The 16019-nt window shown below is 42.1% G+C and overlaps 2 protein-coding genes across 7 annotated transcripts in view; one reads left to right on the top strand and one right to left on the bottom strand.

Annotated features, from left to right (window-relative positions):
* Positions 1 to 7668, bottom strand: part of kmt2e (lysine (K)-specific methyltransferase 2E) — a 29156-nt gene extending 21488 nt beyond the window's left edge. For all 6 annotated transcript variants that reach the window (XM_084346484.1, XM_084346486.1, XM_084346488.1 and 3 more), the window contains exon 1: positions 7332 to 7668. The gene's annotated coding sequence lies outside the window, so the exon portion shown is untranslated. The remainder of the gene's footprint in view (positions 1 to 7331) is intronic.
* A 4454-nt stretch (positions 7669 to 12122) lies between these two features.
* ndufb2 (NADH:ubiquinone oxidoreductase subunit B2) lies at positions 12123 to 16013 on the top strand. Its single transcript, XM_084346492.1, has 4 exons — positions 12123 to 12325; positions 12518 to 12662; positions 14606 to 14681; positions 15904 to 16013. The coding sequence occupies exons 1-3, from the start codon at positions 12240 to 12242 to the stop codon at positions 14678 to 14680; spliced, it is 306 nt and encodes a 101-aa protein (XP_084202618.1). The 5' UTR covers positions 12123 to 12239; the 3' UTR covers position 14681; positions 15904 to 16013.
* The last annotated feature ends 6 nt before the right edge of the window (positions 16014 to 16019 follow it).

Raw genomic sequence — 16019 nt, 5'->3', positions numbered from 1 at the left:
CGGGGGCATTTCATGATGGAAGCTGATGTAACCAGAACACTTTCTTTCAACAAGGACGGGACAGTTTGCCAAAAACACTGAAATGACATACTCCCCCCTCCTTTGTAGCATCTGAGGGGCCCAGTATGTTTTTGCCCTGGTAAATAGCTTGCCTTCGAAGCAGCCTGTTTGTTCGTTCATCCACTAGGTTTGCCTCGTCTTCGCCCAGGGAATCCTGCTGTCACTACTAAGGAATGCACACACGAGCTCACGTTCACACATATACCCCCCCTCCATCCCGCATACACACACAAACAGACAGATAACCCTTCGCCCTGTCCTTTCAAACATTCCTCTCTACAAGGAGGTTCTCAGAGGCTTTGTGCAAACATACGTGCACTGCGCCGCAGCCAGACACAGTCAAGACCGACAAAAGGCGAGTGGAAAAAAGAAAAACACGTACAGTACAGCAGCATTCCTGACTAAATCTGAGCTGTGCTGTGACTGCCTCTGCCTGCTCCTCCTACTTCCTCTAGACGAGCTGCCCATCACGCTGGAGAAACGCAGCCAAAGAAAGGAAAAGAAAAAAGAAAAAAGAAACATACCACCCCCCCTTCCTGTGCCCAGTCACCCCGCCCAGCCGGATTTCTCTCCCTCCTCTGTGCATTTCCTAAATAAACCCGAGACAGTAACGCAGAGAGAGCAGAGGGGAAGGGGAGTGTCGCAGAAGCAGTTCCTAATTACAAGGAGGCAGGGAGAGACCATTTAAAGCCACCTTTGGCCAAATCCACTGCTGTTATGGAAACACATGAGAGGAGCGAGAGGGGTGGGGAAAATGGGGAGCATGCACAGGGGAGGGTGAGTAGAAGAGGGACGTAGAAAGACATACAGCGAAAGTGGACAATAGGAGAACAAGCGACGGGATGGAAGTGTTTTAGGTTTGCGGCTAGGACGGTTCTCTGAGCAGATTTCCCCGCACTGTAGGGAGCTTTAGAAATCATCCAAAGCCCCTCCATTTCAGAGGGCAGCGGGGTGGGGGAGGTGTACGTGGGGTCTGTCTGACAGTGACGCTACACAGCCTAAACCTGGATGGACTCTGGGTGGCAGAGTGGAGCACATAGCGTAACCCAGTCTCTCCTTTCTCCTCCTTCCCTTCCTCAGCGAGGGGACACAGTCACGTCATTGTGTGGGGAATAGCTATCCTTTTAAGACAGAACCGCACTGAAGTCAGTGAGGGAAAACCCACACCATCACACTCAAAACCATGCCGCTTACAGACAACAGCTTTCCTCTCTCCTCAGTTTATTACCACCGCGCTATGTGTAAGTGTTTTCATTCTTGCTTTTCGCAGCCAAGTCCCGGCAGATTATGTTTTTCGATAAGTAGGAGGAGCAAGGGAAAACGAGGGATTCCGACTGAATCCCACAGCCCCCCTGCCACGCTGATGTGACTTCACACCATCCTCATGGCTGGCTGCAATGACTCAGCTCATAAACAAATGGATAAAACAAACTCATACAAATAGACTCATGTACGCAGGAAGTGTGACCCAGATGGAATGTAGGCCTGGCCCTCTTTTTCATGGTAACCACAGTGGGACACATTGCATCTGCCCTGTCCTTCATAAATCAGTGTGCCCATAGCGGCCTGAGCTTCCTCTTGCACTCGAGCACTGAAGGTGAAGTCATACATCAGTACAGCTGGGGATATGGATGTGAGCGTCCACACAAGCAGTTTTCGTGGCTGAGTGCAAGCATATACCTCGACCTGTAAAGATCAGCCCACTTAAGAGCGGACAGACGATGAGGAGACAGCTGTGTTGCAGTGTTACATGTCCTGTAACTAGTAAACAAAGGGCTAGCAGTGCTGCGGAGTGATGAAGAAACAGAGTAAGTACATTTAGGAGTTTTTCAGGGTTTCATTACACGTCTATGTCACTGTGGTCACGCGTCACAACAGGTTTGGTGATTCCACGGAGACTTTTTACATGGGAAAACTGTGATGTGATAAGATGTGAGACACGCAGTCCTAATAAAGCCTCCCAAGAGCAAAACAACATCCTCTGTGCTTAGTTCAAACAGCCAGGGAGAGAGTGATTTAAAGTCAGTTGGAACAGGGTCTGGCAGCAAAGCTGGGGCAGCCCTCCTGTAGTCTGAGTAATGTCTGTTCAGGAGAACCCCTGGGGCACAATCTCTCCATCTCCCTCTCGCTCCTGCTTACAGCGTATCACAGTCAGGCTCTGTGTGGTCAGGGGTTACTTCCTTTAAACACTTGTAAGTTAGACAGGTATACGTTACAGTAAATCAAGCCGCATTCTCATCTGTGTGACTGAGCTTGGGTAGGCCGATTTAATGTTGTCTAGAGCCATTCTGATTATCAGAGATTGACAAGCAGGCACACATGCTGCCGGCAGCCAATTACAGCATTTGGGGAATGCATTCTGCAGCGAACTAAAAATGTGAGCTATGCATGTGCATGTATGTCCATAAAAACGAGGAGAGGCTACTCCACATCTACAGGGCAAAATAACAGTAAGAGCCTCTCAGGTCCCATTACAGCAGTGTTCGAGGATCAATTTCACGCCTGGACCGCAGTGCCGTTACATCACCAAAATTGATGCCACATCCCCCTCTTTACTGGCCCATCCTGCCTTGTGCCAATGCATGAATGCTATTGTAACACAGGAAGAGGGTTAGGGAGGCAGAGCAGGGCTGCAGCCTCAGCAGCCCCAGCCCTAAAGCCACCTGTCGGGGAGGCAGCTTGCTAGTTTACAGAGGGATCTGTTACGGCCCAGCTAGCAGCACAAAAACAGGTCACCTGAGCCCCAGCTTCTCCTCCCAGCTGAGATACCATGTGACTGTGTTGGGCCCCAGAGCCGGGCAGCTTTGTGTCTGGGTCTCTCAGGGTCTGGGTACCACACAAGTGAGATCACTGGAGACCTGGGCACAGCCACACAGCTTAGCCCCACATGGTGAGGTGTGTATCTACAGAGACACACTACCAACACAGAGGTGCTACTGTTTCAGAGATGAGAGTTTATTGTCTGGAGACGAGGAAGAGAACAATAACAAGGAGAGCTCTTATAGGAAGTATAGGAAGAGAAAGCTGATGAGGCTGTGGCCTTCATCTGCCCTATCAATGTGTCAATACACCAATAGGCATCTCTCTTTGCTGAGCACACTGAAAAAGGAAATACTTTTGTGCTCAGCTTGTGGCTATTTGATCATATGTGTGTCTGACAGTCCGTCTTGGGGTTAGGGTGAGAGGAAAGGTGGGTCATCTGAGACTGCTATGACTCCTTGCCGCCTGCCAGAGTGCTCTGTCCCTACGGCAGAGGGGGAGTGGCAGCGCTCTTCCCGTCACCATCTCTGTCAACACGGCAAGCAAACACACACTTGGCTGCACAAGGCAACCAGGCACACATACAGCCAGCCAGGTATTTAACACTGTCAGCTCCAATATCTTATAGGGGAAAATAAGGCGCAAGTATCAGGACAAAGGCTTCTGCTCCTTTACAAGGTAGAACAAGATGGCTGGGGATTTTGTGTATTATGGAGCAGAGACTGATTAAGCACTGTAGGGCCCTCTTACTCATCCAGTTGTAATAAAGCTTCTCAGAAGAAAAGACCCTTTGCCTTTTGCACTTACTACAATGTGAACAATATCCATAGGCGGCTGAACTTCATTAAGACGACATGGACACTCACGGGCACGAACTAAGCCGACCGTTCAAGTGCTTAGTGATGTTTATTACAAGAATAATGATACAGTGACTTGAAACTGACCCTGTTTTGCCTGCTTGTTTCACTTGCAGGGATTAAAGGCCTGAAACTTGAATTACTCCTGCTACTGACAACATCCTCACACAACATCAACATTGCTGTTTACAAACTCTAAATTAATCCACATGTATGATGTTGGTAGTTTGAACAAGAATACAAGTGTATCAGAGGTTGGACGTGCTTCTAAGAGTTGTAAATTGTACTTTTCCTAACTCAAATGACATGAAAATTATCAGGAGGGAAACAAGAGAGAGCAAGAGAGGGAAAAAAAACACTAGTTGGCAATATTCATGAACTGAACAAAGTGCCAAAGTTTGTCCCACAGGGTGCCAGAGAGGAGAGGACAGCTGTGCCACACCATCGTTGGACTTTGTTTCCACAGGCTTTGAAAAGACTAGCTCTGATTTAGTTCCTCAATTCTTTCATTTATAATAATTTAATATTTGATGGTAATATGGTTAAAATGCAATGTAATGGTAGCAATGATAAACTGCCCCAATAGACTCAGTAAAAAGGAAGCCTACAGGGAGCACTTTGGTGGCTGACAGTATTTATAAAAGGTTCAATTTTAAATGTATCCTTTAATACGGGCTTGTGCTGAGGCAATCTGCAACCAAGTATCCGATGTGATCGAGAACATGTTTGTGCTGTGAAACTGTAGGCTCAAACATTACCTGTAAAATATAAATAGCATTAAATAAAATCACACAGACTGGGACATCCCTAACGTTTTACGATGTCTAATATAAGTGGGTTGCCATGAATATAAAGTGTAAAAGCTGGGTTATCTTTTATGTAGTTAAGCAGATTAAATATTCAAAAGATGTCTCACTACAAGCAGCAAATTATCCTTCTTTAGCAACGTTGAAATTCAAAATACATAACTCTGTCAAATTCTAATGAGTTTCGATAAATTATTGAGTGTATTTCTATCACACCAAAGGAGACAAACGGAGAGCAGTGAAGAGGAAATGCAACCCATGGGTGTGGGGGACAAACTACATAATATTAACCTTGTAAATATGACTTCATTGGAGGTGATGTAGCAAAGGAGCTGATCTGCACTGGGTTTTATATACCTTTTATGCTGTCAAGAATAGCATTATCATTGTACCCTTCTGTAGCTGCAAGTACTTGTGTCTAATGCTTTATCACAATAAACCTCAAGTCCCAAGATCCAACATTACAACACGAAACACAAGCAATAGCATAAGCCGTGACGCACGTTACAGGGATACACTGCTGCTCGTTTTGGGAATAGGCACCACAGCATCAGTGATTGTCACTATGACAAGCCAAAAAGCGCAGTATTATCGAGCCGTGATCTACATTACTTAACGTTACGCCTAAGCTTAATGCTCAAGTAAAAACAACCAAAAAAAAAAATCATGTGTTGTGTAGTTGCTTCCCAGTGAGTATGTCGGCGCTGCAGTCAGTCCTGCCGATAGGGGTGTGGAGGGTACAACGTTGCTATTATGTTACCACAACACCCTGGTGCTGTCGCCATTTTCATAGCGCTTTTCTCAGGACGGCGAGACAACCGTGTGGCCAGGGGAGCCTCGCCATGGGAGGAAAATCCCCAAGAATGCATTCAATCGCCTCTTTCATACACTCTACCTTAAGTATCACTCTGTCGGTACAGTCTCTGTGTTGTTACCGTTAGGGTTTTTTGTGAATTCGTCGAAAGCAGCGCCAGTAAGCTAATCGGGCTAGCAATTATGGCCAGCAATGGCCTCTGGAAATGTAGCAGAGCTGCGTGTAATGGCATTCGGAGTGAGGAAACAACCGAAGCACGAACCGCCTTAAATTTGACTTTTTTAAACCGTGAGGCAAGAAGCAACTTTTAAAAACACAGCGATGCCTGGAGTATCTGTTAAATCTGGGCCGGAAATAAAGGCCAAAAATAACCGTGGAATGTAACGTACAAAGCTAGCAGTAAGCAGCGGGGGCTAACGGTATAATGCGTAGTGGATTTAAGTTAGCAGAGCAAGCTAGTGCCGACACGAAAGAAGTGGATTAATACTTGGCTCGTCACAGACAGGAAAGAGCGAGAATATCAGCGGCGAGAGATAGCTGCTTGGGGCAAAGCCGATCGCTCACGCATACGGTAATTTGTTTGAGGGTCGGGTAAAACAACCAATTGCGACAGTACAGTTCAGCATGGCGAGGGTTGCCAATCGAGATGGAGTTACAAATTGTATGACTGGGGCGAGATGCCCAAATGGAACATCCCCTCCCCCACGCTTGCTGCAATTGAACCCAATACACTCTCAATCTAAATTGAGTGGTCGCGAAATGTACTTTTAAAAAGTCCGATTTTTAACAAAATAGCACCCACAAGCTCCTCGTTTGACATTGGATCTATTCTCGATTTCATCTTTCTATAAAGGCTCAATAGCCTATGAGATTACTGCGCAATGTAGCCAGGCACTTAGGGCTATTTTAACAGCTGGTCTTGCTTTGAGTTGACTGGGACATAACAGACTAGACATCTTTATATTCCTGTTTACATGCATGTAAAAAGCTCATTGTTCTTTGGCTTTGAACGGCGGCATTGTATGAAATTTCGCTGAACGGAAATAATGTCCCGTGCTCTGTGTGAGCAAGATGGGAGCCACCACGACGAATTCAAGTTTGTAACTAATGCTAAATGTACTGTTTTCATGCTGGCTGACAGTGTTGCAAACACTGTATTCAAGTAATAGAAGATGCCCCAAAAGATCTGGCGCGTTTGCTGACAGCTGCAGTTGCGAGGACCTTAGCTAATGTATAGTAAATTAACTGGTTGGAAATAAAGCGGGGTAGCGTGTATTAGGAGGTCAAATTATTTACACTAAAACGGATGAAACCCTGCGCAATATGGCCCGCAGTGTCACTGTGTCAAACTAAACATCAACTGAGTCCCCCTCTGGGTCTAGTTATATTCAAGTCTAAGTGCAAATATGAGTATGCCATATTTTTAAGGACAAGTTCACTGCTGGCAATGCTAACTGTTGTTGACCTAGTCTATATGCCTGAGCGAAGACGTTACACGTTAGGCATTAATCTAATTGCAGCGTTTTCGTCTTACGTTACCTTTAAAGTTAATGTGTATTTAGTATTGAGACTTCTTTGACTGTGTGGCATAATTATATTAATTACCGCGACCTGTGAATAATATTTAGCCGATAACTTTGTATGACGTCTCGTTTATCCCACACGATCAACGAAAAGTCAGAGCCCTGTTCGGTCTGAGTCAAGCTAATTTGAGCTAGTAGCATGCGCTAGCTAGTAAGTGGTCTCTTGGCGTTACCGATTGCCAACTTGACACTTAGATGGGAAACTTACGTCATCTAGTTAGCGGTTTTCAAATTATGATTAATGTGAATATAAACAACAATGGACTTCACACCTACAGACCCTGAACTAACGGTGTTGATCAGCTAGCTAGCAAGCTAACCACAGCTGATACTACAACTACGTTAGCCAGCATCAGCATGATGTGCCTAGCCAGCTAACTAAAGCCAACAATAGCCTTCCAGGTCGGATTTGTGCTCACCCTATAACTACCACTTAATGCAGTTTACTTACCGTTTTATGTCCACTCTGGAGGACCTGAATAGCGAATAAGGGGACCTGGGTAAGACCCCCGTCGCTTTCCACACAGCTTCCACAACCAAAACAATACTTCTGTCCACACACTGCGGATCCCTAGCAAAGCTTTAAAATGTTTGTATTTAAGCGTGTCCTCTAAAGAGTCCTTTCCTGTAGAAAATCCCTTGACTCTTGTCCTACGCGGTGGCGCAAAATTGACTAGAAATTAATTCGAAACCGTAAAAACTGAGCCCTAGTCAACGGCGACTTTTAGAAATTAGATCCCCTCAAACCAGTCTCTTTCCCCTTTGCAAAAATGGCGGCCCTGCCAGGACTGCCGAGACTCCGCCTCCCCCACGAGCCCCCCCCCTCCCTCCCCATCACTAAACCCGAGCCCCGCCTCCACATACTGCGGGGCTGCCCTCCCGCTTTCACAGGGGCGACGTGACCGTGCTTCACGCGCGCTCCCGGCTCCGATTCTTAAAGTCTCTGCTATTTCTGTCGGCAACGCTCTGGATTTAACTTGTGCTGCACTCTAGATTTATGCCTTTCAGCTCGACATTTAGCTCAAAGAAATAACCTTAGGCTGTTTTATAAGTGGTAATAAGTTTTGATACAGGTGCTGTCTTTTTTTCTTATCTTTTTTTTTTCTTCTTAAAATAGCTTATCAAACAAATCTTGCAACATGCACTGCAGCACATAGCCAACAAAACATGGTGTGCTGGCTGCAGTATTGTTCGTGCTATCTTCTCCTCAATCATCGTGAAATTGAAGTCAGCTGTGGGAATGTTTTTATCAGGAGGTTTTGTTTAAACTAATTGTTTCCTTTCCTGCTTCCTCTGTGGTGAAAGGGAACATGGCACAGCCTGGTGTCCTGCCTCAACATGAACCCACATTGCCAGTTCAAATGACATTTAATCTCCTCAGTGTTATTTATGTGTTTTCTAGATGACAACCGGACACCCAAACAAAACTTGAGGAGGCCAGTTCCAGATGTCAAATTAAACAATGCCATAATAAATCCACGGGACACTCACCAAGGTTACAAAAGCCAAAATGTGGCTATTTTTGACCAAAAATCCTTAATTTTACCACTGGCATGACTGAAAAGGAGTACCTAAATCTGCTACCGAGCACAGTAGGAGGCAACTAAGCTGTTATGTAACCCCTTACACAAGAGCAGTGTTTTGTATATTGAACTGAAGTCGGGAAGGGATAGCCTATGAAACACTGACCAATAAGATCAAACCATGGACAAAGGAAACAACACAGAGGGCTGCAACCTTATTGAAGATGTCAGGAAATCACACACATTAAAGCCTACATGTTCCTACAAGTCCTGAAATTATAATAATAAATGCAAATTCACACAAGGCTTGAAGTGCAAATATCATTTTAAATGTGGGGATTAGGTCACTAATCAAAAATCACACTCACTATAATAAGGCCACTCAAGCTTTTCAATTTTTTTTTTTTAAAAAGCTCCTGTAAAATATAATTTCTTTTGTGTCAGTTTTATATTCCCTGTTATATTCACCTCAGCAGTGGCTGCAACTTAACAACCCAATCCTTTTTTTTTTTTTGATTTATCTAACAGCCATATAAGCTGAGACATGTTTGACACTGAGAAAATAATTCTAGCAATTTTACCCGACAGCTTTATTGTCGTGTTAAATCGTGATTGTCATCTCCCCAGAAAATGTCTGTAGAAATCCCTTTGACATCATATGTTGAGAGAGGATGTTCTCATCGTTTCCATTTATCGACCCTCCCCCACCCCGCAACCGCATCCCCCCGCGCATGCGCACTCGCGGGGGACCGCTGCAACGGCTGCCTGGTGTAACGGGCAAGTCAGTCAGGTTGTTTGAAATAAACTTGGGGGAGGACGGAGGTAAAAAAAAAAAAAAAAGTTGTGCCCGATCGAGCATCGAGCCGACCTCACCCGCGTCTAAATGGAAATGTTGGAGGATGCAGCGATTAAAAAAAAAAAGGTCACTCGATTTTTTTGTTTGTTCCCGGAGGATAACGTTTATCCACGACTGCTTTGTCGTGCCCATCGCGTTTTCGCTCTGAAGACCTCGTTCATGTAAAGATAAAGGCGCTGGTGGGAGGATTGATTAATTAATTGTCCAAAAAGCAATTGATGAAAATTGGTTATTTTTTTGAGATATGGTTGGTTTGTGATGACATCATGCAGCTAGTATTTGTGGGCGGGCTCTGAGCTGCGAGGGGAGAGGGGCGCAACCGGAGAGCAAGCTAGGACCAGACGCCATTAGGTAACAATGCAACGTGTGTGCGTTTAACTTATTAAAGAGGCTCCCGGCGGGTCCGAGCCAGAAATGTCGACACGACGGCGAGTCACCTCTTCGTGCGGTGAAAGTTTGAATATCCGCGCAGGGCGATAAAGAAATACGTCCTTTCCTTCGTTTGAAACTGCCTAACGTTGTCGACTGGGAACAAGATGGCGTCGGGGATTCTTTTCTCTCTGTGCACGCGACGAGCACTCATGGGCGGCGGCGCCGTGCGCGTTCACGCCGCCATGTTTTTATTTCCTGTTTTCATCCCCCGACAAGACGACGTGCGTGTTTAATTCACAACCACAGCAGCAAAACCGAGCGGTGGGCCGTGCGCATATGGTTTTACGATCATGTGTGGCGGTCTGACATGTTATGCCAGCCGAAAACCACATTTTTCACAGCGTGAATGAATCAAAAAAAAGAAAAACCCTCAACTCTGTCCACATTTTTCACTGATTTTGAGATGTGTGTAAATCACAGTTACAGAAGCACTTAATATTCCTCTCCTCTGGCATTCAGCATACTACACTAAAACTCTTATTAGAGGTGGTTAACGCTCCAATGCAACACAAAAACAGTACTTGCTCCTAATGCCACATTTGTTTAGCTTTTGACCCCATCTAGTGGGCCATGCAGATAAATATGATACATCATGTCCCCTTTCATCCAGACTTTCTGTTGATTATTTGTGTTTTTATTTTACACTACTCAAAACTAGTCAGGGATATTATTGTATTTTAGTGTTTCACTTGATAGTTCAGTCTGTATATCTGAGTTTTTATCTTGTGTTCTGTTAAAATTTGTGGTTCCCAAAAAGCTTTAATTAAGGGCTGCCATTGAGGACACCAAGGTAAATTTAGAGTTAATTAAACTTAAGTTAATAGTTATTTCACTGTTAACAAGCAATGCAATGCTTTATAAACTATTTATTAGCAAGTGATGTTCATAATACTTTGTAAATGGTTAATAAATACTGTGTAGTTCATGTATAAACATTATTTGGATAGCTATTATAGATTTGCAACTGATGTTTTTAACCTTTACAATTACTTAATAAATGTTCTATGAACCATTTAATTGTTTCTTAACAGTGAAATTACTCAACTAAATCTAATTAACTATAAAATTGCCATTTATTAATGATGGTTGTTAGAAAGTGTTGCCCATGCCAGTTCTTTTTAGCAAAGAAATAAGTTTAATAAATTTACATCAAAATTGGCCATATTTGTTACTTTTCTTATATTTTCATCTATTTGCTGGCACTGACATGATTTCCTAAAAGATTATTTGGTCCTGTCAAAATGCAGAGAAATGCATATATTTCTACTATAGTCTTCAAAATGGTCTCTATGGATGGGCATGATCTCAGTATTTCTAATATCCTGGATACGACCCTGCTTTTATTGCATATCCATGCACATGTATATATGCACCCATATCCCCAACTAATTATCAGTAGTGTATTTGTAGTGTTTTATGTTCTAATCTGACCCTGCACTTCAGTGTAATGACACCGATGTGATGAAATGTACTTGTTACTGTTTTAATTGAAAATAAATACTATACAAAAACACTTTATTTGAGTGTACTTGTGCATCACTGTTGCTATCACTTTATTGTATGTTATTTTGGAGAAGTAACTCAAATCAGAATTTTAGTATTTACAATATTAGTGAGGTAATAATATAAAAAAAATAGTGAAACATGTTGGTCGGTGTTTCTCAAAGCTCAAAGATGACATCCTCAAATATATTGTTTTATCCACAACACACAGATATTCAATTTATTGTGATTTAACAGTAAAGAGACCAGGAAATATTAACATTTAAGAACCTGGGAGGGTACTTGTGCATCACACCATCACTTTATTGTATGTAATTGCAAATTGAAGGGGCACTATGTAGTTTTGGAGAAGAAATCAAAGCTCAGAATATAAATATCTACAATATTATTGAGTTAATAATACAAACAAATGTGTATATTTTCCATAACTGAATAAACAAGCTGTTCTCAGAGGAAAACAAGGTCCCCAGAATACTGTTTGAAGCTAGAAATTGTGTTTGTTTATTCAGTTTATTCAGTCATGAAAGACTTTGTTGACTTAGTTTGTTTAGGCATAAAAAAAACAGTCAATGAAGCTCTTTCTTTTCTGATTATAATGTCTTTCCCAAAACTACATACTGTAGTACACCTTTAAGGTACAAATATTCATCCTTGTTCCAAACCAATTATATAAAGGACCATGCATCTCTTGGTTTAAACAAAATAAAGCATTCATAACTATCAGTCGACTTAGTTTGTCATGTTTAATTGTATAATTTGCAGGTAAAAACTATAAAATAGAGAATTGACTGCACAACTTAAAGGGGAGGTCATAGTCAGAGCAGAACAGTAGAGGGCGCTGTGTTTTAAACATGTCTTTTTCGTTCAGCCAATCAGCGCAAAGGAACACCGGAGCTCGTCACTCTCCGTCCAATCGCAGCTGTCGTTGTTGGGAGGTCGTTTATTGACAAGGAGAGAAGGTGACTCCTCGACCAGCAGGACAGTAGTTCGCACAAACCTTACTCTATAACCCAAAAGAAGAGGGTTGTTTTGTAGGTAAACAGCCATGTCTTCTTTTGGAAGGGCGTTGGGAATCCTCCGGGCAGGATCTCGGCTCGTCGGACGCGGTCCACAGAGGATAACGACCAGAAAGTAAGTATCGTCCAGCCCGCTAGCATCTTAGCTAGTAGTGTTAGCTATTGCAACCACTTGCAAACACAAATCTACAGTAAAACCAACAAAACACAGCACAGAATCTGAAATGTAGCTCTTTATTTCAAGCTGTCTGATAGTGACTCAAATGGAATATTTTTTTATGTTTTTAATGTTGTGTTGTTGTTTCAGGGCTGGTGGTGGGCCTCACATTGAGCCACAGTACAGGCAGTATCCACAGATAACCAAGGACCAGAAGTTTCAGGCAGAATTACTCAGCAGTGTCATGTGGTTTTGGATCCTCTGGCACTGTTGGCACGACCCTGATGCAGTCACGGTGAGTAAACATGTTGTTTACACTGTCGAGATCCATTTGCGCTGAGTATGACACTGCTAGTGCTGCAACAAACAATTATTTTATAGTGTTTCCTCTACACTCATTCAGGAGTGGTGGACCCCAACAACTAGATGAAATGCAATATTGAACATTATTATCTCGATAACAAAAGAACACAAACAAGCATAAGGACTTGTGCCCAGATGCAGCCCTTTAATCATGACCAAGTAACAAACTATTAACATTTTAGCGTTGATCAGTGCTTCCCAAAGCCCAAGATGACGTCCTCATATGTCTTGTTTTATATCCACAACCCAAAGATGTTCAGTTTATTGTCATATACCAGTAAAGGAACCAGAAAATATTAACATTTAAGAAATTGAGATCAGAGAACTGTTATTCTTCAAAAACAAACTAATACACAGACCCGTTGATCATCAAAATAATTAAGTATGTAATGTTTATTTATTATAGCACCTTTCAAGGAGCAAGGTCACAGAGAGCTTAGCAAATAAAATCAGTGAAAACATTTTGTCATTTAAACTCAACAAACAACACATCATAAAAATACACATATTGCAATACTAGATAGCAGTAGCTGAGTCTATTTGAATAAAATAGTTTTCCGTTGCCTCTTAAGTGCATCAACAGAGGTCCCGTAACAGAAGCCTGTGAGAAGAGCAACTAATTTAGTAGTTGACAATTATTCAACGAATTGCTGCTTCTCTATAAGACTCTTGAGAATCTCTGATGGGGTGCAGATCCAAAGTAGGATCCGAGAAAGAGCCTCAAATAAAGTATTCAATTTACAAGTATCACAAAGTATTGATTAGCACCGCCATGTGTGAAAAATGACCCAAGTACATAACACTAAGAAATGAAAAGTCACAGATATACAGTATTTGCAGGCGAGAAAGTTATATAATTAAACTAAAATAAAAAAACACAGCTGTAGAAACACTACAAATAATTACATTTGGGGATTATTACACGTCTCTAGTGTAGAGTGAGTTTATTTTCTTCTTTGTCTGATGTTAAACCCTAATGAATAAGTGAAAAGTTAACCTGTCAGACTGTTTCTGCTGCCAAAGCAAGAGAGGAAAAGTAGTTGATGTCTGATGAGGTCTGTCTGATTGAAATGTTGTTATCTATGGGAGGTATTTAGCAGTGCTTTGATTATTTTATAATAAACCACAGCAGGGAGTGTACTTCCTGTTATCAATCATCATCACCACAACGTTTGCCCCATGTTCTTCTGAGCTAACAATAGGACTGATAGAATAAGAGTTTAGAAGCAATCTGCACTCAAGAATCCTGCTGGTAATGACATAATTGTCCTGATGTGTGCAGTCGGGTAAACTATACCTACATTAGGTTTTTCTACTGACCTATAAAAACATCTATTAGGCCTACTCTTTATTACGTCACAAATATATCCAACAGTATTTTACAGTAACAGATTACAGATACTTGTTTTTCAGATCTATCTAAATAAAACCCAAAATATTTGTCTGAGAAAATGTATTTAATGAGAATACAAGTAATATGTCATTTAAAAAATACAAAAAGACATTTTACACAAACTGATACTATGACATTTTGACCATGAGCTGATTGGTCAGTAGTCTGGCTGTTGACTGGTTTGGATCCATCCTGCTCCAGCGCAGGTTAACCATGCAGCATAGGTTACCGTGGTGATCTACCCTGGTTAAAAATGAGCCAGACTTGTGATACAGGAGAACCTGATTTTAAACCTGAAGATAACTGCTTTTACATGAACCCTGCTCCATTTTAGCAGTAGCTGCAGAAGTTAGGTTGTTTATATTTGTTATGTGTGGAGTTTCAATAGTTGTGATTACCCACAGTATGCAGTAATGTAAAAACCTGATAGGTGCACAATCCATTATGTAGGTATGTAAACTGGAAATGTCCGTCTTGTGCAGGGTCACTTCCCCTGGCCTGATGCTTCCCAGTGGACGGACGAGGAGCTTGGAATCCCAGCAGATGACGAAGAATAAGGTTAGCTCGCTGTCAAAAAGTCAAAACACAGGACTGGAACGTGCTCTTCCACTAAATGTAACCCTGAAATCTAAATCTACGGATTGTCAAGATCTCTTGAAACACCATTTTGTTCCAGTTGTTTTTATGAGTATCATTCAAGTCAAAAACTGTCACATAGGAGTTGTTTTTCCAGTGTTTAAAGATGATAGTGATGTGTCTGTGGTGGAAATGCATTTGGACATGAAAACCCTTTCTTATGTCGTGGCAGAACAGGGCCATTTTCTCTCTCATCACATAAAAGATCTTTGTAAAAGCTCCACAGACCCATTTAACTGGAGAGATTTCTGCACAATAGGCCCTATTCACAGAAGAGATTTTGAGCTGTCATAGTAAGAAAAGAACAGGTGTTGGTAATTACATTGATTAGGGTGTCGTTCTATTCAGTCGTCACAGTAACCCACGGCAGTCAATTTAATTATAATTAATTGTTCACACCTGTGTTTTTCCTGCTCTGAGACGTCAGATCTCATGTGAAGATTATCCTCTAAATGTACAGCATGTGATTTCTTGCCATTTTTGCATTTATTTGGCGTCTCTTCTCTTGATTGTGACATAATGTATTCAACATACGCACCTGATGTGAGACTTTAAATGCACATCTTGGTTCCAGGAATGTCTCTGAATTTGTAGATGAGTTAAATTGACCGCTAACGCTGTCTACGAATCCACCGTCATTATCCCGAGAATCCATTTTTGCAAGTACAAACCAGATTCCAAACTATGTGGGAGGTTGTGTAAAATATAAAAGAGCCGTCATCTGTTACCAGTGAGCCTGTTTACCTGTGGAATGTTCCACAGGTGTTGTTGGAGCGTTTCACAACGTCCCCGGTCTTTTACTGCTCCTGTCACAACTTGTTTGAAATGTGTTGCTGGCTTCAAATTCAGACTAAGCCTATATTTATAAAATGTATTGGCTTCGTGCTATTTTTAATTGGTTAAATATCATAAAGAAGTTGAAAATTAGCCCATTCTGTTTATTTGTTTTACACAGGAGTCCAACTTTTTTGGAATCGGGGTTGAATTTTGCCTTAATTTGTGTCATATTTGCACCAGAAACTACAGCCTCCAAAATGATCTGAGCCTTTATGATGTTGGGGTTTATTGCAGAGCTGCTGTTTGAGAGTGTTGCGTTTGTTTACGTCCACTGTTGTAAACATTTTCTGTTGTCTTTTATTTGTAGATCACCATGAAGAATCCAAGCTGCCGGGCAAGTCTTTGTGGAAATCTTCAGGAAAGTCTGAAAGTCATTGTTGTACATAGACTAATAAAATTATCTTTAAATATGCTAAACTGTTG

Source organism: Pagrus pagrus, assembly GCF_965226575.1.
Source record: "Pagrus pagrus genome assembly, chromosome: 23".
NCBI classification, from domain to species: Eukaryota; Metazoa; Chordata; class Actinopteri; order Spariformes; family Sparidae; genus Pagrus; species Pagrus pagrus.
The sequence above is the reverse complement of the archived record's forward strand: the minus strand, read 5'-3'. Positions and strand labels throughout refer to the sequence as shown.

What these genes read in the sequence shown, in the direction of transcription:
- ndufb2 (XM_084346492.1), top strand. Translation starts at nt 12,240, where the DNA reads ATGTCTTCTTTTGGAAGGGCGTTGGGAATCCTCCGGGCAGGATCTCGG. An exon ending in CAGAGGATAACGACCAGAAA is followed by an intron (nt 12,326 to 12,517) that starts GTAAGTATCGTC and finishes TTGTTGTTTCAG; the next exon opens with GGCTGGTGGTGGGCCTCACA. An exon ending in ACGACCCTGATGCAGTCACG is followed by an intron (nt 12,663 to 14,605) that starts GTGAGTAAACAT and finishes CGTCTTGTGCAG; the next exon opens with GGTCACTTCCCCTGGCCTGA.